Raw genomic sequence first — 23,076 nt, forward strand, 5'->3', positions numbered from 1 at the left:
TCACAGGTAACCATTTTGCAAAACTATCACTTGTCTGGTAGCATGGAGTCTGGTACATGTATTTATTTTGTGTGTTTGTGCAGGCATGTTGAAGGTGTGTGTGTGTGTGTGTGTGTGTGTGTGTGTGTGTGTGTGTGTGTGTCTGTGTGTGTGTCTGTGTGTCTGTGTGTGAGCACACATGTGTGGTGGCCACAAGTCAACCTCTGGGACTGTTCCTCAGCATTGTCCACCTTCTTCTTTGAGACAAGGCCTCCCTCTGGGACCTGGGGCCTACCAGTTAGGCTACCATGGCTGGCCAGCAGACCTGGGGTGCTACTGTCCGCCACTTCTTCAATTCTGGGATTACAAGCACACATGACCATTCCCAATTATTTATATAGCTGCTGAAAATCAAACTTGGGTCCTACTCATGCACAGCAAGCACTTTACTGACTGAGCTATCTCCCCAGACACTTTACTAAGCTTATTCTCTGCACAGAGTACTTAGGCCTGACAAACTCCCATAGTAAGAGTACACACACTCATTTTATCTTCCAACTCAAGACTCCATCATCTACGTTCATGCTGAGTTCTTCTGTAAGAACTCTGTGGCCAATTTTCTGTGGGCATGCCTTTCCTCACCTCAACCCTGACCTCAGTGCTCCACCGCTGGCTGGTTCTCACTGCCTGCCCCATCCCTACCTCCTGCACACTACCAACCACCACCACCCACCCACGCCTACTCATGCCTTGACCCTGACCTGGCCAGCTCCCAAACAGAAGCTGAGTCCCATGAGGAAATCAAGCCAGAGCAACAGCAGTGATAAGAAGGCAGAAAGAATCTGTAAGGCCTGTTCATCATGAGGACGTTGCCCCGGCCCCTCCGCCGCGCCACCACATCTGCTCAGAGACACTGAGGGTCCCATTTGCCTGGTGGACAGAAGACAGAGTCAGGAGCAACTCAGTGCCTTTGGGTCTCGGCATGCTCTGAGAGCACAATTGTAACAAAGCTATTCTGACAAGGTTACATTAGTTGCCCAGCATGGGAACCATTAGTGCCTTACTCATTATGAAATGAGAAAACAGTGTGGTTGGATTTCCCCAAGGGTCAGCTGCCAGATGAAATCTCAGAACTGAAATCACTATAGCTGTATAATATTTCTTTAGGGATATAAATATAAATTGAATAAAAGTCCTTCCAGAGAAAATGAAAGCTACATGCGCTGGGAAATTGTTGAATAGAATCACTAAAGAACTTTATCAATTTGACAGGCAGAAGGGAGGGAGGGGTGGACAGAGGGAAGGAGGGAGGGAGGGGGAAAGAAGGGAGGGAGGGAAGGAAAAACTCCACAGCAAACTGAACCAAAGTTATACTGAAGAGATTAACACATCAATAATTCTAGTAACAAGTGGGTGTGCAGATCACCATGCACACACCAGCTTCTCCTGATGCTCTGAACCAGCCACAGGTATGGAAGACCAGGACTTTTATGCCACGTGAAGGTGACATGAGACTAAATTTATCAAGTTGAGCTGGTCACACACGGGTGGCCCTCATGATGCAAAATTAAAGGCTTCCCTTACCAATGCTGTGGCAGGTGAAACATGAACTCCAGATTTGTTTGTTCTCAGCTTTCCCCTCTCCCATTTTCCTGATTCCTGGCCCCTCCCTGTGACATAACTTAGAGAGAGAGAGAGAGAATGTGTGTGCGTGTGTGTCTCACGTGCTGTGCATCATGGTTGCCATGACTGCAGACACCCGCAGGACTTAACAGGCAGTTATGAGCTGCCTGATGTGGGTGCTGGAAACTGAACTCAGGTCCTCTGGAGCGGGTGCTCTGTACCACCCAGCCACCTCACTACCTCTGACTCATCTCTTAATACAAGTTGAACATATTTTCTCCACACTGCCTGAGCCCAGAAACTTGCAGATTTTTAATTTGGAGGGAAGAATTCTGATCTATTTGACCCAAGACTACACATGAAGTTCAATTCTGCTTCACATATACATGTTTTAGTGTATCTGCATTTTGACAGTGGCCAGTCACACTAGGCCAGGTGTAGAATTCCCCACTTGTGGCCTCATCTCAGCACTTGGAACATTTTGAACTTTAGACTTTTGGAGAAGGGAATGCCAAGCTGGAATACATCTTGGAGATGCTATCATTGCTTGGGAGCATTAGGTGGTGTTGTCACAAGGTTCTTTATTTTACACATTGATTCTGTTTTCCACAGACCAAGTTCCAGCTGCAAGGGGAACCATCCAGGTATGCACTGGCTGTCAGCTGCGGTCTGTGCCAACAGCTCACAATGCATGCCAGTTTGGAACATAGCCCAGGAGCATGGTTGTCAAAAGAAAGACCTGTTTTGGAGAGCACAAGAAATGCCCACACACTCTAACCGCACTGGGAGCACAGGCACTCTTGTTTCTACATACACTGTACTTGTTTCCTGGAGAAATTCACCCAAAGAATGAGGACACTGTAAACCCAGGAACGCCTTGACTTGACCTCCCCTGTGACACGGCACAGCTCCTTATTTACCATGGTGCATGTCACAGCTGTTGGGTACACGCACCCACTCTCACGTTTGCACCGCACACTTGGAATGTTAGTGTTTCCCCTCAACACTGCACACAAAGGCAAACCCTCAGTACACGCCTTTCGCCTAGTTCCTTGACAACTGCGTTTCCTCCAGATTTTAATCTCTCCAAACAACAGCTAGGAGATGGAGAAGCCGTCGGCCTGCTTACAAACTACAACAAGGCATGCGCGCGATGTTCAGGTTTATTCCAGGGATTTGTCTAGCAAGCATTAAAATGAAAAAGCTCTAATGGCTTTGGAAACCAGTTTGGTGACATGTACCGAACATAAAAGATTCTAGAAGTGAAAGCATTCTCATCATTAAATCTGATGAAATGTTAAAAATACAGAAAGATGAAGAAGAAAATCTGATAGACCAGAAAATATGGAGATTAGATATGACATGATTCACATATTTGCACCCAATTTTTAAAAATATAAAATCTTAGAATTGTAGTAACACTTTTTACACCTTTTCGTGAGGATATCTCAACACCCCACCTGTATACTCAGAAAAATCTCTTTTAGAAATTGACATGGCTCCCTTACATATGTTTTCACACTTTTATTACAGTCATAGCTGCATATAAGAAAACTAGTATTATTTTGTAATATTTAAGTATACACAAACATGTGCCTTTAGTATACACACTTTGTGCTATACAGAGTATATAAACTCATACAGAGTGTGTGTGTGTGTCATGTTGACTTTAAAGCAGTTTTATTTTCTTACATATTAAAAAAACATCAAGATATCCAAATGTACTGAATTTGTCTATAATGCCAAGTCTGACAAGATAGACAGGAATCGGACTTTCAAAGCAATATAAAATATTTTATTCAAGAATCACTGCCAAGTTGCCAGGCGTGGTGGTGCACGCCTTTAATCCCAGCACTCAGGAGGCAGAGGCAGGCAGATCACTGTGAGTCTGAGGCCAGCCTGGTCTACAAAATGAGTCCAGGACAGTCAAGGCTACACAGGGAAAGCCTGTCTTGAAAAACCAAAAAGAAAAAAAAAAAAAGAATCACTGCCAAATAACAATTTCTTTATTGTATTTCATATGAGGATAAATTGCTGGTCAAGTAAAACTCTGATGAGCAAAGTGAAGAGATTTTTGTTTCGTGCATTGTAGTTGGCAGTGTAGTGAACTGGTTATCTGAGCTGCCATGCGCAGTTGGTTTTTCTGAACACAGTAGTTATTTACCTGACAAAATCAGGAGCTCAATGATCTCTGCATCTCCCAGGAATGCAGCCACATGAAGCGGGGTTCGTTTCTCAGAGTCCTGAAATAGACAAATCCAAGTATACATCAGTCAGTGGAAGCTGGTGTTAAGATCCATCACTCACTCTGAAGTCCATGCTTGTAAATACGACTTGAAGACCAAGCATTGCAGGTGAGTTTAACAAAAACCTCATTACAGCCATGAGAGACCTCTTTTCTAAGATTAGGGTTAGACTCTCAAAACAGTCCAGACTATTGCCGCTGCCTTTGGAGTCCTCTCAAAGGATTAGTTGCTGAACACTACACACTCAGGACACAAGACTCAGATTATGTGAGCTGAGTCTAAGCTGAATGGCTTCCATACTACCAAGTGGTCCTATTACCCTGTCAAGGGAGAGAAGCATACTAGTCTACTGGCTGTGGCACCATGAACCACACCATGACCAGTGTGACCAGACAGCCCGACAGGTGACAGGTGCCACGGTAACCATCTGAGAGACAAGTGTGGCTTAAGCTGGGAGCTAAGGCAGATCTACCATCTCTGTCTGCACATGAGAAAACTGGCTCAGTCTGTGCCTACGAACAATGGCATTATGACCTGGGCCAGAAAGCTCAGGCAGTTACATGACCCTAGTGACTATCAGAGCTACAACATCCCCCCCCCCCCTGCTTTGAAAGCACAGTTGCATCATTTAAAAGTGTGTGTGCTAAGGTGAGAATCGGGTGTGTTAATTTGGGCAGTGAACTGTAAAAACCCTCCAAGGTTGAAATTTCCCAGAAGTAAATAACAGTTCTTACTCCTCCTTGTCCCTATGCAGGCAGCATGGCAGACCCTGGGGGGACCAGCTTGAAATAAATCCTCAGTAAGCACGGTCTCTTCCGCAACCTCCCATGATCCCTGGGACTCACTGCTGGTACCACTTGATTATACAATGGACCTAACAACCTTTTATTAGCCCAGGGATAATGTTCTCACAAGGTATTTTCTCATAGACCAGGCCCTCCCTTCCCCCTCCGACTCTTTTAGACGACTGCTTTGTGCGTTTCGTGTCTGAAACCAACAGCAGACAGGGGGCATGACAGGGCCTGATCTTCAAACCGCTCTAGCTGTTGGAAGACCTAGTGAGTGGTTTTACGGACAGGCATTAAGTGAACAAAGAGAGAAGCTTGAACGAGACAGAAACTTGTGCCATGCATGTATGTGCAGGCAATAGCACTTGTAAGTAAGGACAGAACAGTCTGCGACCAAAAGACAGTGACGTAAGTTGGAAAGCTTAGTCGATTATGAGACTATGGTGAACCTTGACTTACCCTAGCTTTGAAAACAAACCTGAGTTGTCTGGAAACCTACATGCTAATATAAAAATCAAGGCAGTAAACTACAAAACCATCTAAGACACAAATATTTTCTTTCTTCCTTTGATTCTCCTATCCCCCTGCAAATATTTGTTATCTTAATGTCCTACTTTCTCAAAAATCCTCACTATGCACCCTAAAATTTTTCTCCAGTATTAGGGCAAGAGTTACATAATTGTGCACTCTTTTGTGAAATGAATTAGATCCAGGGCTTGGTTGAACAAATTCAACCTTGCCCAAGCGATTTAAACAATGATAATTCTAGTTCAAATTATGACTTCATTTGACCCGAAGCAAAGTTAATGCTGTTTGAGAACTTGGACTCAAATAAAAAGAAAATAAGTTCTGGCATCTCTCCCCGCCTTGCAAACTTGGTTTGCCTATCATTATATGGCTGGGTTTGCTGATTCTGTGGTTTCTTATATGACACAGCTTCTTCAAACTAAAGTTCCGATAATAGTAAGAAGGTGTGCGCCAGGAGATCATAGGGTAAAAATTCTTAAGATGGATCCAAGTGTTGCTATTAAGATGCATTCAAAGGTTTCCTGTAGCTTTCCATAAGGACTATTCCAAATGACACTCCCCCACTTCAGTGACATGGCAGACAGGTAACTGCAATGGGGACCTGTTCACCAGAGCAAACGATAAACACATGCTCGAAAGACCCTGGCCAACAGCAGTACATCTTCATCGCTGACCGAGGTTGCTACCTCCTGCTCTCCAGCGAGGAATGAGCAATTCAAGGACCATGAGCCAAGGCTGAATGACTGTCATGATACCACTGTGCTCAGCAAGCTGGAAACTCAAAGGTCACACAGCGCTTCACATTGTCCTAAGCCGAGGCGATGGTGTCAGAGACGCAATGACGGGAGGCGAGACACTAGTTACGATGCTGCTGGAAATGAGCTCTAGCTAACACTACCCTGCAGTGCTTGCAAGGGGCAAGCCCATAAGCCCGTTTGGTAAGTACACCACGATTTCATTTTACCTTTTTCCAAACTGCTTAATTGTAAGCCATCCCAACCAGGGGAAGACACACAACTCTGTTCTCAATTTTTATTATTGCCATTTAAACAAAAAAGAACTGGTGGGGGCCTGCGTAGGTTATAGGATTTGCCCAACACAGCAATTCGATGTTGGAGAATTACGTGTCATGATCCCAATCTGAAATATTTTTCTTAATAAAAATGAAAGCAAGAACATCATCTTAGAATTTCCCTTGGCAGCCTAAAATCCTTTTGTTCTAGTTTGCTTCCTTTCTGCCGCTTTGATAAACACCTCTGCCGCTGGCAACTTGGAGGAGAAAAGGGTTCATCTGGCGAATGCTGCCATGTCACACTCCATCACTGAAGTCAGGGCAGGAACCACACAGGGATGTTACCTCTGCCTTATGCTCAGATAACTTACTTTCTTTTGGGGGGGGACTGGGTTGTTTTTTGGGGGGAGTTTGGTTTTTTTGAAGCAGGGCTTCTCCATGTAGCCCCGGGTGTTCTGGAACTTGCTCTGTAGACCAGGCTGGCCTTGAACTTGCTGCCTTTGCCTCCCAAGTGCTAGATTAAAAGGTGTGCGACACCACTGCCCAGCTTCAGCTAACTCTCTTACACAACCCAGACCTACCCGCATAAGGATGGCACTGCCACGTTTCCTGGACATAAACATCTGCTAAGACGCTGTCAGACGCCACATGCTGAACATAATATTAGGACCACAAAATTAATCCAGTCCTCTCACGTTGAAGAAACTTGCAGTCTAGTTACCACTTTGCTGATGCAGGTCGGTAGGACAGGGACTAACAGCAGAGGGGCAGTGAGAGCCTTGTGATGCCAAAGGCTGGGAGAAATTATCAAAGGTCATAGGGAAGCCTTCCCACACTCATATTATGGACAAGTCTGGACAGGACGTTTCAAAAGATATGGAAAAGAATCTCTTGAGAACTGAAAAAGTAAATACATCTCACCCAGGGCCCCCACAGTCTCTATTGGCCCCAGTTTATCTGAGAACCTTGATTAACCACAAAGCCTAGGATGCACTACATAGGATGTCTGGGGGGGAGGGATGTTCCTGGAAAAGTAGAACACAGGACAGGACAGGTACAGAGCAGCATCTGTGCATAGTGGGTGAGCTGAGCACTTTCGCCGTTTTCATTTCCTGTCAAAGCCGCCTCACCATGACAAAGTGAGTACCCATCCCTCAGACCTTCACAACAGCCAAGACTGCAACTTAACAGCATCCGGAATTGGCTCCTGAACACAGGACCATAAAGAGGAAGATCCTTTTCCGTTACCCATGAGCACCAAGGCCAGACAGCCCTTAGCATGTGGATTCAGACACATGGGACAAGGGAAGACCCAGCTCCTCCAGATGGGAGACGAGGGAACCGAGCAGATGAACCCTCAGTTCTATGAATAGCTAGAGCCGCACAGGGCCAGCTGGGGTCTGAGCTAAGCGCGGTACGGCAGACACAGCCGGCAGAGGAAGTTCCCGAGCTGTCTCCTAACCGCGGAAGAAGCAGAAGAAAGAAAGGGGGAAGCTGCTGACGCAGGAGTACACAGATTGAGTTTGATACAGCACGCCATTCTGGCAGCTGAAAGCACTGTGTGACAGGCAGGAAGAGGGCACCCCAATCCTCCATCTTAAAGATGAAGAGCTGTTTATCATGCGCATTTGGATTCCTCGACTGAAAGCGCATCATCTTCTTTGCAACCTAAATATCTGGCGTACAAAAAGAAAAAAAGAAAAAAAAAAGAGACACCCTTCCTAGATATGACTGGTTTGCACGTCAATGCATACAATGGAGCAATATTAGAAAAACGAGCCTGTGAAATGCAGGAGTTGAGTTGCCTCGTCAATCCTAACCGCCACTGAAATCAAAGATGCTGGGGAACACCTGACAACTTGGGTCCAGCCAGCTTAACTCGATCCTGAACAGGGACTGCCTGGCAAGCAATCTGAAGAAACTCTGAACACGTAGCAGGTACCTTGGAGAGATTTCAAATCATGTGAAGAAGAGAGACTCAGATTTAAATTTTCAAAAAGGGCACAAAATGGCAAGGAAGCTGGGTTTTGAGGTAAGGAACTGGAAAAAAAAGAAAAGAAAAGGAAAGGAAAGAAACAAATGTCAAGTTTCTTTTCAAATTTTCTGTGTTTACTCTTAAATTGAACTCCTCACAAATACTGAGGGGTATTTATGTAACAGATGAACATATGCCCAGCAGCCAACTCAAACGGGGTGACATTTGCCTATGTCTGCTTCAGAAGCCTGCTTTGAAACATGCCTTTAGAGATAAAATGCCACAGCTCAGCTCAGCAAAGCAAGCCTTCCAGAAAACAACAGAGAGAGATTTCAGTTCTCCACCGCGTGAATGAGTTACAGAGTGCATCGTCACACACGTCCTTCTGTTCAGGCTCATGAGGCAGCCTCCGGGGCAGATCCCAAGGAAAAGCAGCACCAGGTAGAGGTATACGCATGCTCCGCTTATGAGGTATTGCCAAATACATTCCAAACGTAGTTTGCCAGCCCCACAAATCAAACAGATCGTACAGCCACGAGATTCCACTAACGGCTGCGGAATACACATTTCTTCTCAGCATCTCACGGAGCCTTCTCCAAAACAGGTTACATCCTAAGAGACAGAGCAGGTCTTAACACAGACAAAATAAATCAAATGCTTTTTGTAGCTTATCAGATCACAGTGGGAGAAAAAATGCCAAGCAACACAGGAATACTGAAGGATCACTGATGAACAGCCAATACACTGGAGAGGGAGGAAAGTAAAATTTTCTACAATCAAATAAAAATGAGGATACAACTTATCAGAATTGTGAGGATATAGCTATGGCAACTTTAAGAGGAAAGCCTATAGTTATAAGTGTTTACACTACAGAGATGTAAGTAAATTATTTAATAATTCACTTTGAGGGCTCAGGAAAAAAAAAAGACTGAGTCAAGCCCCAAGTCAGGGCAGAAATTAATGAACTACAGACTGAGAGGACAATAAAAAGTAGAAAGAATCAGCTAAACAAAGAATCAGTTCTTTGAAATGATACAGAGTCAACAATCCCTGAGTGAAAATAACCAAAAGAAAGCTACAGAACCCAAGCTATTAATCAACGATGAAAGGGAGATGTGAGCCTTATAAATCCTAATATGGTATATAATAAAGATATGTGGACAAAAAAATTGCATTTTTAAAGAAATAACATTACAAAAGATGTCAATGAAAAGTCAGAGGATCATAAGGGAAATCTGTACTTTAAGAAAACTGGAAAATCTAGAAGAAACATGCAAAAACATGTATTCAAAAAATCTGAAAAATCTAGAAGAAATTGATAAATTCCTAGACACAGATGACCTACTAGAATTAAACTAAGAGAATATAAACATCTTAAACAGATCTTTAAGAACCAATGAGACTGAAACAGTAACACTGTCTCCAATGAAGCCATCTCATTTGGGTCCGAGAACTACAAAGTCTCTCACTCTCTGCACAGTGCGTCTCTGTGTTAATTACCATCTGCAGCAAGAAGGAGGGTTTAGCAATACACTGATAAATCAGTATAGCAATATGCCATTAAGTGTTGTTTTATTGCTATGTCCCCTTAGTGGAATAATAGCAATGGGTTCCGAGGGCCCATGTCTTATGTCTCAGACTCTTGGCTACCTTAGCAGTTTTAGATCCGTGTTTCATCTCTGGAAGTAGGTCTGCAATCCAAAGCAAAGCCTGGGACCAGATAAATTCATACAGAATTCTACCAGACCTTTAGAGAACCTAATGCTAATTATAATTAGGCAGAAGACCTGAACAGATATGTCATCAGAGAAGACATACAGAGAGTAAATAAGTCCATGAAACAATGCTCAACATTGTTCACTCATAGAAAGAGGTTAAAACAATATAAAATATTAAGATTGCTGATCAAAATGACATCACATGATGCAGAGCAACCCAACCATCCATAGACAGCTGGTGGGAACGGAAACTGGTACAACCACTTGAGAAAACAGTTTGACAGTTTCTTAAGGAGTTAAATATATTTGGACCATACAATCTAAGTGCTCAACTCTTGAGAGTTCCCCAAGAGAAATAAAAGTGTGTGTCCACAGGGAGACCTGAGCAGGCATCTTCAACAGCCTTACTCCAATACTCCAATACCCACAACCGGAAGTAACCCATATATCCATCAACAACAAACGCACACGCTGTGGCGCTGCCATATTATGGAGCATGCTCTTTCACTCAGTCCATAAATTCACCGAGGGCCTGCCATATGCCAAGCACGGTTCACAATCCTGAGGGTACAGTGAGACTAGAGTCCCTGCCATCTGTGAGACTGAAAGAAAAAAACAAAACAAAACAAAACACCTTTACTCTCATTCCAGGCAGTGAACTTCCTATTTCAACATTCAATTAAACTCTGCCATCAGCAAAGAAAGCCACTAGCACAGAGTTAGAAAGGGCTTCAGACAGACTTGCCACAGAAGGAAGGATCTGCACTCAGATCCATCACTCTAGACAGTAGTAACTCTTAGCTACTGGGGGCCTTTCTCCCTCTTCCTCTCCCTCTATTGTTCCCGCTCTCTGAATAAATTAAAAAAAAATAAAGCCTTTATGGGCTTTGGGTTTTGGCTCATAGAAAACTAATTTAAAGAGGTTGATTAGTACTTTAACAAGGTTTCCCCGGCCCCCTCATCCTCCAGGTAGATATTTTAGAGACAGAGTTTGTAGGTAATAGTGATTAAAAAAAAAATTCACTAATGTAGTTGTCTGGACCGAAGCATCAGATTAATGTGGCATATCAAGATGTTAGCTTGATTATGTCTGGATGAACAACTTTTATGGGTATCCCCTGCCTGCTTTCTCCTGACTGTATTTCAACAAATGCTGTTTAGCAAACAGGAAGATAAAATCCCTTTTGTAAGTAATAAAAGACTTTGCTATTCAATAAACAAAGGCAGGACAGCTCGGCTAAGCTGGTTTTAAGCAATTACAGAAAAGTAACAGCAGAGGCTTATTTCCTGTCCAAAGCCTGCATCATCTTACAGTGGGTTTTAAACTTGTGACTTGTGAATGCATTTCTGCACAAATAAACAAAACATTACATCTGTGATCAGTGACAATAAAACTATAATTTACCTAATGTTCCAGAAAGTTACCAGATCGATATGCTGCAGTTCTTTTTTTCTCCATCGATTTATTTAATCAGTCTACAACCTGATTGGCAGCCCCTCCTTTCTCTTCTCCCAGCACCACCCTCTCTGCCCCTCCCACATCCCCCCTCCCCTCAGAGGAGGCGAGACCCCCTCCCATGTAGCTTATTCTTAAGACAACCTGGGAAAGCAACCCAGGATGTACTGTTATCCACAGTCCCCAGGACAGGAATGAAGGCTGACTCAGGGTTACTGATCTACCCGAGTCACAAAGCCAATATTTGGCAGTTCTGGATTTTTGTGGCCCTGCACTCATTAGCTTCTCTGAGAATGCCATGAAAGTGCTAGCCACAGTAGGAAGCGTCCCCCAGGACAGTGTGCATCTGCCCCCTACACAGCACTCTGGAGGCTGCTGGGCCGCTTGGACTCCTCCATCAAGGGGCCTGTGTAACCCTCGGGCGCATGTGTGTACACACTCCCGCTAGAAAAATAAAAAGCTCAGACTGCCCTTGACTCTGACTGAGCCACCACCCCTCTGCCACTTCGGGGCTATGAGAGTTTGGACAAATATGTCAACCTCCTTAAAAGGTGCTTTTTCCTTTCCTACAAAATAGAAACAGGATTCTTCCCCTTCCAGACAATTTGGATAGCCAATAAAAATTAGCTGTGCTCTTATTACATTGTCTTTGTGGCTTGATTTTTTTTTTTCAGTTCCCATGGTGACTCTAGAGAACAAGGAGATGAAAGAATATCTTCTGCAGAAGTAATTTTGCTGGTTAAAAAAATTAATAAAAATATATTTGGTTGTACATCATCAAAGCCAAAGCCAGCCAGCCAGCAACACCTGTCCTGCTCACTGCTCTCCGTGAAGTAGCCAAGCCACTGGGTGTATCCTGTGTCCTGTTCTACACTGTCCTACCTTAGTCAACAGGTAACGGAAATCCTCTCAAATTCCAGCTCAGTGGGTCTCAACCTTCCTAATGCTGCCACCCTTTAATACAGGCCCTCACAATGTAAATTTATTTTGTTACCTCATAACTGTAATTTTGCTAGTGTTACGATGGTAACGCAAGTATCTGATATGTAGGATATCTAATATGCAAACTCCGAAAGGGTCACGACCCACAGATCAAGAACCACTCTGCTCTTGACCTAGACCCTAAAATTCTTTATCCTCAACCTCATAGTATCCAGACCAGGTTCTTCCTTTCAGAACTACCTCAAATACTTACACATCAAGGCTCTTTACCTGTTCAGAAAATGCTCCTCCTACACCAGGCCTTCTCTGCCATTCAACAGCAGCAGAGTCAGGTCTGGATACATCCTGGATGTGTGGGGGTGTTCTGGGCCTGGGTGTGTGTGTGTGTGTGTGTGTGTGTGTGTGTGTGTGTGTGTGTGTGTGTGTATGACCTCCAGGTGCCAGGCCTCACGTTTCCTCCTTGTCTGACACAGGGTCTCTCCCCTCCTGAGGGAGGCAGGCGATCTGTCTGTGGATTCTCCTGCGCTGCCTCTAGTCAGCCATAGGCACACTGAGATTAGGGACATTTGTGCTATGGAATATGGCATTTATGTGAGTCTTGGGGACCCAAGCTCTGCCCAGGCCTTGCATGGGAGTTTTAATATGGCACCTCCTTTTTCCTTTCCTACGTCATGAGATTCAGGTGCCTCAAGCCTCACCAAAGCTTTCTGACACTGATAGACTTCTGCAGAGTGGAATCCTTATATTATTTTTTTTTAATTAAAAGTTCTCCCACAAACATATAAAAGTCCTCACAGTAGATAACCCAGAAGCCACTTTCTGTACCGCCAAACCAGGAAGCATTCACGGATGGCCTTTTAACCTGAGCCAATGGAACATGGAAGTAAATACACTACAGTGCGTCCCGTACATCACCTTATGCTTAGGGAGGCTGACTCAATTAAGGGTTACTGTGAGTGGTCCCAGAACCGAGACAGCACAGTCACAAAGTCACAGAGCAGTACTCCTCAGAGGTACCAGATATGAGGGAGTCACTTTCCACCTCCGGGGTTTTCTCCCACAGACCTGGACTTCTTTGAGGATACACACCAGAGGCTCAGGCATGGACACGCGAGGGCCCCTATAGAACTGGACTTGAGAGATGTTTCTTTAGCCCAACTCTATGCAGCCTGGCAGTTCAAAACCAGTATTCTGTCACATGGACTAAGCCCTCAGGATCCTCACACGATGGTCTAGTTTCTGAGAACAAAGGGACGGGGAGAAGAGGGTCTTTCCCCACAAATATCTCAAATACCTTTGTTCTCAACACCACAGAAGATCCGGAGATGTGGCATTACATAGGCAGCACAAACCCTGGCTGCTTATCTGAACAACTGGTCTACTGCATGGCACTTTCTCTATTAAATTTACATATTCATAGTACATATTCATACATGAATGCGGCTTTGCAAACATATGCATTTCTGAAAGCCACCTACGTGTTAAGTTACATAAAATTACTTTTCCCACCTAAATTAGTTTCCCCAGTGAATTACAAAACAGTGACCAGGGAACATTGAATGGCAGGTGGTTTGATGGCATTAGGGCCCTGTGTAACACCGTCGCTTGCTCCAGGTCTGAGGTCTCCATGTGCTGTTTGGTAATCTGAACGACTGACCGCAGGGTGGGCTGGCGCAGGCCTGTCTCTCCAGCACTTCGACGCTCCGCTTCCTTTCATAGGGAGGTGTGTTGGCTCGCACCTTCCCAAAGCCTCATGGCTTGGGAAGACACGCTGCCTTCACCTGCTTCCTGCTCGTCAGTCCCAGTCACCAAGGTGTCTCTTGCTCAGCCTTGAGATCACCCAGAGACCCCATCATCGTTAGCAAGACAATGTTAGCAAGTGCCTTAACTCACTGTATATTCTGCCTCGTGGATTTTCCTAACCCCCAAACGTCAATCTTTCCTTCACGTCATTGTCCGTCCTGGCTTCATACATGCTCGGCTCGGCTTTTGTGCTGGAGCTGAGATAGCATCTCATGCAGCCCAGGCTGGCTTTGAACTTGCTATGTAGCCAAGGCTGGCCTCCAACTCCTAATCCTCCTGACTGCCTCAAGAGGGCTAGGATGAGAGGCATACACTTCCATGCCTAGCTTCCAGCCCTCTTTGTACTTTGAAACACAGGCTCACTAAGTTGCTCGGACTGGCCTTGAATCCACACTGTAGCCCACGTGGGCCTTGAACATTTAATCTTCCCGCCCCAGCCTCCTAAGTACCTGGGATCCCTGGCCTATGCCGCTGGGCCCAGCTGCTATGTCTTTAATGCTAACCCTGGATGGAGCCTCAGCTTCATCCCCAAGTTGCATGCTTTCACTTCAGGCACAACTGTTCTAACGTGGCTTCTGTTATGATCTCATGGGTGACAAGACGTTTAGTTCTTGTTCTCTGAACACCAATGAGAAAAAAACATGTGTTATAACCTTTGGCCTACTTCTTATTTTACATCCAAAACTCCTTCTGCTGTCTTCCTTGCCAGATTCAAGGCTGTTCAAAAAGCAAATTTCAGCCAGATGGAAATAAAGCAACGTGATGCTCTGAGACCCCAAGCAAATCACCAGAGAAGCAGCCGCAGAAACATCTGGCACGAGGATGCTTTTGACCCGAAAAACCACAAAATACGAAGTCCTTGACTTGAGGTTTGTGGTCACTTGGAAGAGGCCTTTTCCCACTCAGCTTAGTGCCCTTTCTCTGAAACCTCTTTGGCTGTTCAATCCCACTGCACCTTGGCCACACCATAAGCTTCTGGGAAGGCTGTCACATGCGCAGGGCAGAGTCTACTTAGGTATCTCTGTATCATCATAGTGGTATATGTGCCTGTTCAACACATGTCCTGGAAGAATAAAGAAGCCTAAGGACTTGATTTACCTTAGAGTTTCTACTGAAGACTATGACCCCAACAGGAAAAGATCCTCCTCTCTCAGGGTGGCCTGCAGCTTTCTCTGGTAAGACAGATCTGAATGTCTTCAAAGGTTTAAGTAAACAGTGCCATGTTTTCTTATGTGTCTCGTACATCCTCTAAACTTGACTCAACTGATGAGTCTTCACCCCATCAGAGGTGGGAGCTGGCCTTGTTTCAAAGTCTTCCGGCCCACTCTGTTGCTCTCAGCTAGAACCATATTTGCAGTTAAATCCAATAAGCGAGAAAAGTAGGTTTTATGAGAAGGTGCACACAGGAAGTGAAGTTCAGCTGCTGTTCCAATGCCCACTTGTACCCCCTCTATGAGGGCCGCCTACCACGGAAGTCTGTTCTCTGTGACACCTCACCTACAATAATAAGACCCAAAGAGTAGCATTAATGTGACCCCCCCCTAAAAAGTGACCCCCCCCAACCTCAGTCTTTGGAACTCAGTGATTTGTCAGACAGGGACACTGACTCTTAGGGTTTGCTTTTTTAAGTTAAGACTATGTTCGTGTCTGGCTAGCCTCAATGTACGTGTGGAATGATTACACACTCCATTAAAATGAAACTACTGGAAGGAGCATTCCGGGCATGGGGCATGGGGCGCTGACACTGTCATTGGAATTAGAAAGCACAGTTGCTCATGAACAGGCCAGAGCAAGCAGGAAGCTGTGTGTGTGTGTGTGGGGGGGTGTTCCTGGCGGAAAACACTGCCCTGCTTCTAAAACCGAAAGGGTTGAAACTGGAGTGGGAGGAACAGCCGGTTCGAGTGCTTCATAAAGAAGAGGAAAAAGGAGCAAGCCTACAGTGTCAGGGCTTTCCTAGTATGACTTCCCAAAGGGACTGAGGTATGCTGGGAAGATCCACTCCTTGGCCATGCCGTGAGGCAAGAACCCAAGTTCACAGGAAATTCAGAACAGAGGAAGAAAAGCTGCTGTATTTCCAACAGGGCTGGGTAGGGACTTTCTACACTTCTTGGATCACTAGAAGTGTGACCTCAGACACTGCCAACTACATGTGGGTAGCTGGACCTGCAACAGCAGGTCAAGGAAAGGTTGAAGAGGCCAAGAGCACAGTTACTGTGGTGCTAGAATTCCCAGGCAGCACTGAAGGCTCCATGTGTGAGGCGCTTTGCCTTTCCCTCTGAGGTACCAGGCTGTTTCCTGGACATAGCACACTATGAGGTCCACAACTCACACACTGTGTCAGCTGGTGAGCTGTGTTCAGAGAGCCCCTCACACAGCAGCAGCGAGGGCACTGCCACACACTGAGGAAAGGGCGTGAGTAATGAGCACTCAGGCAAATCTAGATAACCACAGGTCCTTTTCCTATTACAGAATCCCACTGTGCTTACTGCTCCCTGCCCTTACCACAGCCCCACCCCATCCCAAGGACCTTCACCTTTCCACCACTACGCTTTCCTCCTATCAAGCCTGCCTCTTAACCAGAAGCACCTTTTTTTTTTAAATGTGTATAGTGCTCTGACTGCATGTACACCTGTAAGCCAGAAGAGGGCATCAGATCACAATGTAGATAGTTGCGAGCCACCATGTGGTTTGCTGGGAATTGAACTCAGGACCTCTGGAAGAGCAGCCAATGCTCTTAACCTCTGAACTATCTCTCCATAACCGCCTTTCTCCTCATTTTCTCCACCCCTAGAGGCACAGCTTCTACCGGCTGGCTGGACTTGGTTTGTCCTGTTTATCCCACATTGAGGTTTTAGCAACCTCTGTGGCTGGCAGTACATCCTAGTGGACTCCAGAGATCAAAGGCTCTAATTTAAACACTCACACTGAGAGCCTAATGACCTCAGGCACATTACTAGTCCCCTCTCTGAAGCCAGCATTTCTCTGTCGAATGAACATAATGATGACACTTTCCTCCTGAATCGTGGGGTGAAATGCTGCTTTAAAGGCGCCCTGCGCACTGTTCCTGCTGTGTGGTTAGTCCCCAAAAACTGTCAGCCATTCCAGAAACACATCTTTTTACTCTTTCTTTAGCATGTCCTTTCCTGCTGGCTGATGGGAAAAGAAGTAAAGAGAAGGCGGGGTGGAGGTGGGTCTGGAATAAGATGAAGCAGACACAAGCCAAGTCTGGCCAAAACTCAAGAGTAGCAAGATGGCATCGGCCACCCAGGTGAGGGGACACGTGTTCGGGGCTGCACAAGCACCTCCAGCTGTGGGCTCTAGGTCTAGAGAACCCCAGGATCCAAGGTCAAAATGGAGACATGCCAACCACTGGAGGAAGAGAGGCAGGGAGCTGTGGCACATCCCTCTTGCAGGGAACTAAAGCTTACCATTGCCACAACCACTTGTAGTTAGTTACTGGGTGAAAAAAAAAAAAAGTAGTGAGGCAACCTCAGCAAATGGGTCACCCCTAGGGTAGCCCTGGTTCCTGCTAGAGAGTGTCTGTGAGCTTGTAATGGAGACCGGTAGCCAGGGAAAGAGCACACTCAGAAAACAGTCTGTGTAGAGAGGACAGTGAACAGGGTGTGGCCAGCTATGGGAGCGCTCTTGGGAACAAACGCCAGAAAGGACCCCTGCAGGTGCATCTCCAGTGCGACAATGCTGCTGGTGTGAAAGGGAACAGTGTGCCCCACACCCCCAGCCTATACAGGAAACTTAGTTATACCAGGAGCTTTTCCATGTGGGCTTTTCAGAGAGTCACTCAAAAATGACAAAGTGACGACAGATCTTTATAAAATGAAAGAAGGATTTTTTTTTTTTAAAGGTTGAGTATGACACTCAATGGTTCATCCATGTTGTGGAATATTTATTCCTTTTTTTTTTAAATACATTTTTATTAATTTATACATATTACATCTCAGTTGTTAGCCCATCCCATGTATCCTCCCATTCCTCCCTTCCTCCCACTTCCTCCGTACTACTCCCCTCCCCTCCCCTAAGTCTGTGTCTGAGGGGGACCTCCTCCCCCTGAATATGCTCATACGGTATCAAGTCTCTCCTTGGTGACCTATTATCTTTCCTCTGAGTGCCACCAGGCATCTCCGTCCAAGGGACTTGTTCAAATATGGGGCACCAGAGTTTGTGTGAAAGTTAGATCTAAGATAAACCAGAAAGAGGAAATGAAATGGCGTTTTGCTCAACCCTTAAGCCCATATTGCTAAAAGGCAACTAGCATGTATTTATGAATTCACCAGCTTCCAAAAACTGAACCCTAAATTTACCCACAGATCTGTTTGGTTATCATGCGCGCGCGCCCGTGTGTGTGTGTGTGTGTGTGTGTGTGTGTGTGTGTGTTGGAATATCTTATTTTGGGACAGGTTTTTTTTTGTTTTTGTTTGGCTGGTTTTGCTTTTGGGTTGGTTTAGGTATAGGGTTTGACTAAGGCGATCTCTGTTGTATCCCCAAGCCCAGGTTGACCTCAAGCTCACTATGTCAAGTTTGCCTCTGAACTTGAGATCTTCCCACCTCCTGAATGCTGGGGTTATAGGAGTATGCCAACACTCCCTGAAACATCTTTACTGGGGCCACAACTGCTGATACCTGCTTTGTGTACTGATCCTGTCTCCTAGACTCCACAGGCTTTTGAATTGTCAAGTGAGTCTGCGCTTTCTTAAGCACAGCCACGTCTTCCCAAAAGTAATGCAACTGGGAGGCAAAAAACTGCAATCCAAAGACAGGCTCTATGGCATGTGTAACGCCATAAACTAAGTGGGGGGGGGGGGCAGAAGGGGGTAGCCCTTCTGACACCAGGCATTATAACTCTATGGGGAAAGAGAAGGAGAGAAGGATCCTATTCTAAAAGGGCGTAAGATGCTGTGTTTGTGTATCACTAAGACAAAAATACATGAGGCTGGGTAAGTTATAAGGGGGAAGGGAGTAACTTGGAAAGCCCACAGGGCACAGTGTTGTCATCTGGCTATGTCCCAACATGGGGAAGTGGAAAGGGGACCCGTGTCTGCAAAAGAGGCCAAACACGTAGATGTCCTAACTTCCCAACAACCCTGCCCCGTGTCAGCACTGCGAAACAGCGTTAATTCATTTCTCAGGGGGAAACCCCCTTGACCTAATCACCTCTCCCACACCATTGGAAATCCTACCCACCAACAACACCACGTGCTGGCAGCCAAGCTTCCAACAAACAACCCTATAAAGGTTGAACTACGTGCACATCAGAGGAGAAACAGAATGAGGAAAGGTAGCAGATCAAAGCGAGGACGCTGGAGAAGCTGTTCAGTGGATTCAGGACTGCTGATGGGGAAAGAGCCACCCCTGGAATAATGAACCTCTGGCCCCGGCTGTGTTCTCCAAGGTACTGCAGTCTTCTCCGGGCCCTTGCTGGGAGCTGCACACAGAGCGGGTAGGACTCTGACGTCCCCTTCACACTGGGGAAACTGAAACACAAGGAGCTAGGCTCCCTAGCCTAGGGTCACACTGCAGCTGGTGGGTAACAGCCTCACCCACAGCTTTTGCTCACAACTGCCACTCTGCCGCACCTCATGGGTACCACCCACTACCAAGACCAGACAAGCGTCATGCAAATATCCCTTAAGAACCCCAAATTCTCCCATGCAGTTCAAGGCTCATCAAGCCAACTTGTGCAATGTTGTTTTATAAAATCTGAGTGAAATTAATATCTTCCTTTTAAAAATCTAACGTATTTAAATAATGGGTATACTTTGTAAGCTAGTGAAATGAATAAATGCGGGGTTTGGGTTTATGAATAGATGCCCTGTGAGCTTAAGTAATATGAATTTATTCCCCCCAAATTATACTGAGAAAAGAGTAAAGTTTCTCCAGTGGTGTGCATGCACAGTAATGTTTGAAAAGCATTAGCGTAAGTATAAAGGTGATACTGTGGTATATGCCTTTAAGCAGTGTCCACTCTGAGGTAGCCTAGTCCCAGAAAGATAAACACCATATGCTTGCTCTCACATGTGGATCCTAGCTTCACAGTTTTAGGTTTCTGTGTTCACACTGAAGCGAACGTTAGCAGAGGTCAGGAAGTGAGACAGAAGCCATGAGAGGTGGCGGGGGGGGGGGGGGGGGGCGGTAAAGGAAAGGTCTCGGGGTGGGGTAGGTAGCAAAACATGATATGAAAGCAAAGGTGAGCACACGTGACGCGATTAACAGGATGCAGAACAGGGAAAGGTGGGCCAGCAAGAGAGTCAGCCAAAACTAAGCATTTGATTTTTTTAAAGATGTATTTATTTATTACTATGTATATAGTGCTCTGCCTGCATATATATTTGCAGGCCAGGGGAGGGCAGCAGATCACATTATAGATGGTTGTGAGCCACCATGTGGTTGCTGGGAATTGAACTCAGGACCTCTGGAAGAGCAGTCAGTGCTCTTAACCGCTGAGCCATCTCTCCAGCCCCTGATTTTTTTTTTTTAAGCCATATAGAAAACCTACTACTTTTTTGTTTGTTTGTTTGAGACAGGGTTTCTCTACGTAGCCTTGCGTGTCCTGAACTGTTGACCAGGCTGGCCTCAAACTCACAGAGATCTACTTGCCTCTGCCTCCCAAGTGCTGGGATTACAGGCATTTGCCACTGTGCATGGCTGAAAACCTGTTACTTTAAAAATAAAACTTTTAAGAAAAACCTTGAGCAGACGCACACTGTGCAGCTGGAAAATGCTGCTCCTGGAAGTCATAAATACTTAAATGAAAACCCCACTGTGGGGTGCTGGGTATATCCTGAGTCATTAGTCAGGGAGCCTCCAGGCAATCCCAAAACAAAAATGGTTCATGTTGTTGCCCTTAGTCAAAAGACCTTGTTGCTGGAGACATCACGCACTTGCAATACAGGATATAGACAAATCAAGCTGGAAGCTCTCTCCCAGCTGGCTCGTATTTTAGTGCCAGAGGTTCTGTGCAGCTTGTCACAGGGAGTGGGGAGTGAGGATGATGTCAGCCGTCTTACGAGCTGTGGACCTTGAGTGCTATGGCGCCTACTGAACTGCCAGGCAAGCTGTGCCCGTCAGCGCAAAAGTGGCACCGCCGTTTCAGAGATGATAACTGCTTTCTAACTGTTATCGGAGGCCTGCTACACAAGAAGGAATACTTCCCTGGTATTGCAAACCTGATCCAAAGACTGTGTCTGTGGAGGCCATGGGCCTGGGGAGATAGTATACTACTAACATTATGCTAAAAGAGCATGAAGCAAAACAGCCTTCTAAAGTGCCTATATTTACATCTTAGACTGGTCCTGCTCACAGAATAGGTATAGATGCTTCTTTCTGCAGTGGGTGATGGTTCATACAGAGGCTTATAAACGGTCCAAGTGCTGAAAATAAGTCACCATTCACTGTCTAGTCCTAGACAGAATATGGCTATCACATCCTCCAAAGCCCCAAAGCCTGGGAACACTATGGAAGGCACCAGAAATACGGAGAAGTGTGCTAGGAAATGCTGTCTCCTGGGTGCGACCTAGCCATTTCTATCTGGAACACAGCCATCCACACAAGACTACCACAGAGAAGATGAAAGAAGAATGAATAGGAGGAGGGGGAGGAGGGGGAGGAGGGAGAGGAGGGGGAGGAGGGAGAGGAGGGGGAGGAGGGAGAGGAGGGGGAGGAGGGGGAGGAGGAGGAGGAGAGGGGAAGAGAGGGGGAGGAGGAGGAGGAGAGGGAGGAGGAGGGGGAGGAGAGGGAGGAGGAGGGGGAGGAGAGGGAGGAGGAGGGGGAGGAGGGGGAGGAGGGGGGATATCTAGGTAAACGGGGATCATTAGGAGTAGAAAGGAATATGAGGGTGATTGAGAGGGCTATATGATCACAATGTGTATACATGTATTAAATTACCAAAAAATAAAAAATTTAAAAGCAGTATCTCTTCTATTACCAAAAAATTGGAATGTATGCAAATTTAACTGGGCATTCGTAAATTAAAAGAGAACATACTAACGTATCACATTACTATTCAATAACATGAACATAAAGGGCACGTCTTAAAATATATTGAAGACCGTGAGATAGACATTGGGTTTTCCCTGTGGGTCCTCTTATACACTACCCTAGGATGCCTACTTCCCCCTCCTGTGTGTCCACTGTCTTAGAGCAAGGGACTGGCCTCAGGTCTGGACCAATCAACGCAGACCAGCGACTTCTAACTAGTTAAGGCCACTCACGTCAAGAATAGCTCCGAGCGCTGCGCACTGCTGCTTTGAGGAGGAAGCCCACCGAATATATTCGGGCAAGCCGCTCAGGAAATCTGTGAGCAGGTCAAGTGTGTTCTTTCATGCCCTGGCTTATGGACATCCTCTAATTATCTAATAGCATGAGCTAGGATTGATTGCTTCACTTCTGAGGGCTGGGCAAGCAGAAGAGACTGGAAAACTCAGCACTAAGCGAATGACGACGCTCCAGGCCAAAGATAGTCTTTAACGTGTGATTTACCGCAAACTGTCCAGCTCTTCCCCTTCACGTGGGTCTGCCTTCACCAGAGGCAGCACGCTAAGCCCAGCAATCCCTCCTCACTCAGGGCTCCAGGAGGCGGCACTGTCTACCTGCCCTACATAATTAAGACATCTGAGATCTTTGCAAAAATGTTCATCTCTAATCCTTGGGTTGCCATGTCAGAACCTCACAGCAGCTGCTCCGTAGAGAGAAAACCCCAAACACATGAAAAGGCCATGCTCAGGCTGACAGACTTGTGAGTAAAGAACCCCGAACTATGTTAGCCTTCTATGTCATCACCCAGCTAATAGAGGTCTTTCTAACTAATCCCAGACGTCCTGAAATGGCAAGAGCTGTCCCGCTGTGCCAACAGCCATGAGCGTAATAGAGTGGCTGTTCTGTGCTTGTTACACAGCAGCCATCACAGTGTCTGAGATCCTGAAGTACTCTGGTTATTACAGAAAGACACATTCTGTTTACTGTTCAATGGCCTTGTTGATTTTTCTAACTCAA

General features: G+C 45.8%; 1 protein-coding gene across 3 annotated transcripts in view; it reads right to left on the reverse strand.

The window, feature by feature from the left end:
* The window catches only part of ANKRD44 (ankyrin repeat domain 44), a 295,573-nt gene that overhangs the window by 132,417 nt on the left and 140,080 nt on the right, over positions 1-23,076 (reverse strand). For all 3 annotated transcript variants that reach the window (XM_084779451.1, XM_084779452.1, XM_084779453.1), the window contains one exon: positions 3,767-3,845. In XM_084779451.1, the coding sequence (XP_084635577.1) occupies positions 3,767-3,845 (79 nt within the window). The remainder of the gene's footprint in view (positions 1-3,766; positions 3,846-23,076) is intronic.

Source organism: Acomys minous, assembly GCF_964271855.1.
Source record: "Acomys minous genome assembly, chromosome: 4".
Taxonomy (NCBI): Eukaryota; Metazoa; Chordata; class Mammalia; order Rodentia; family Muridae; genus Acomys; species Acomys minous.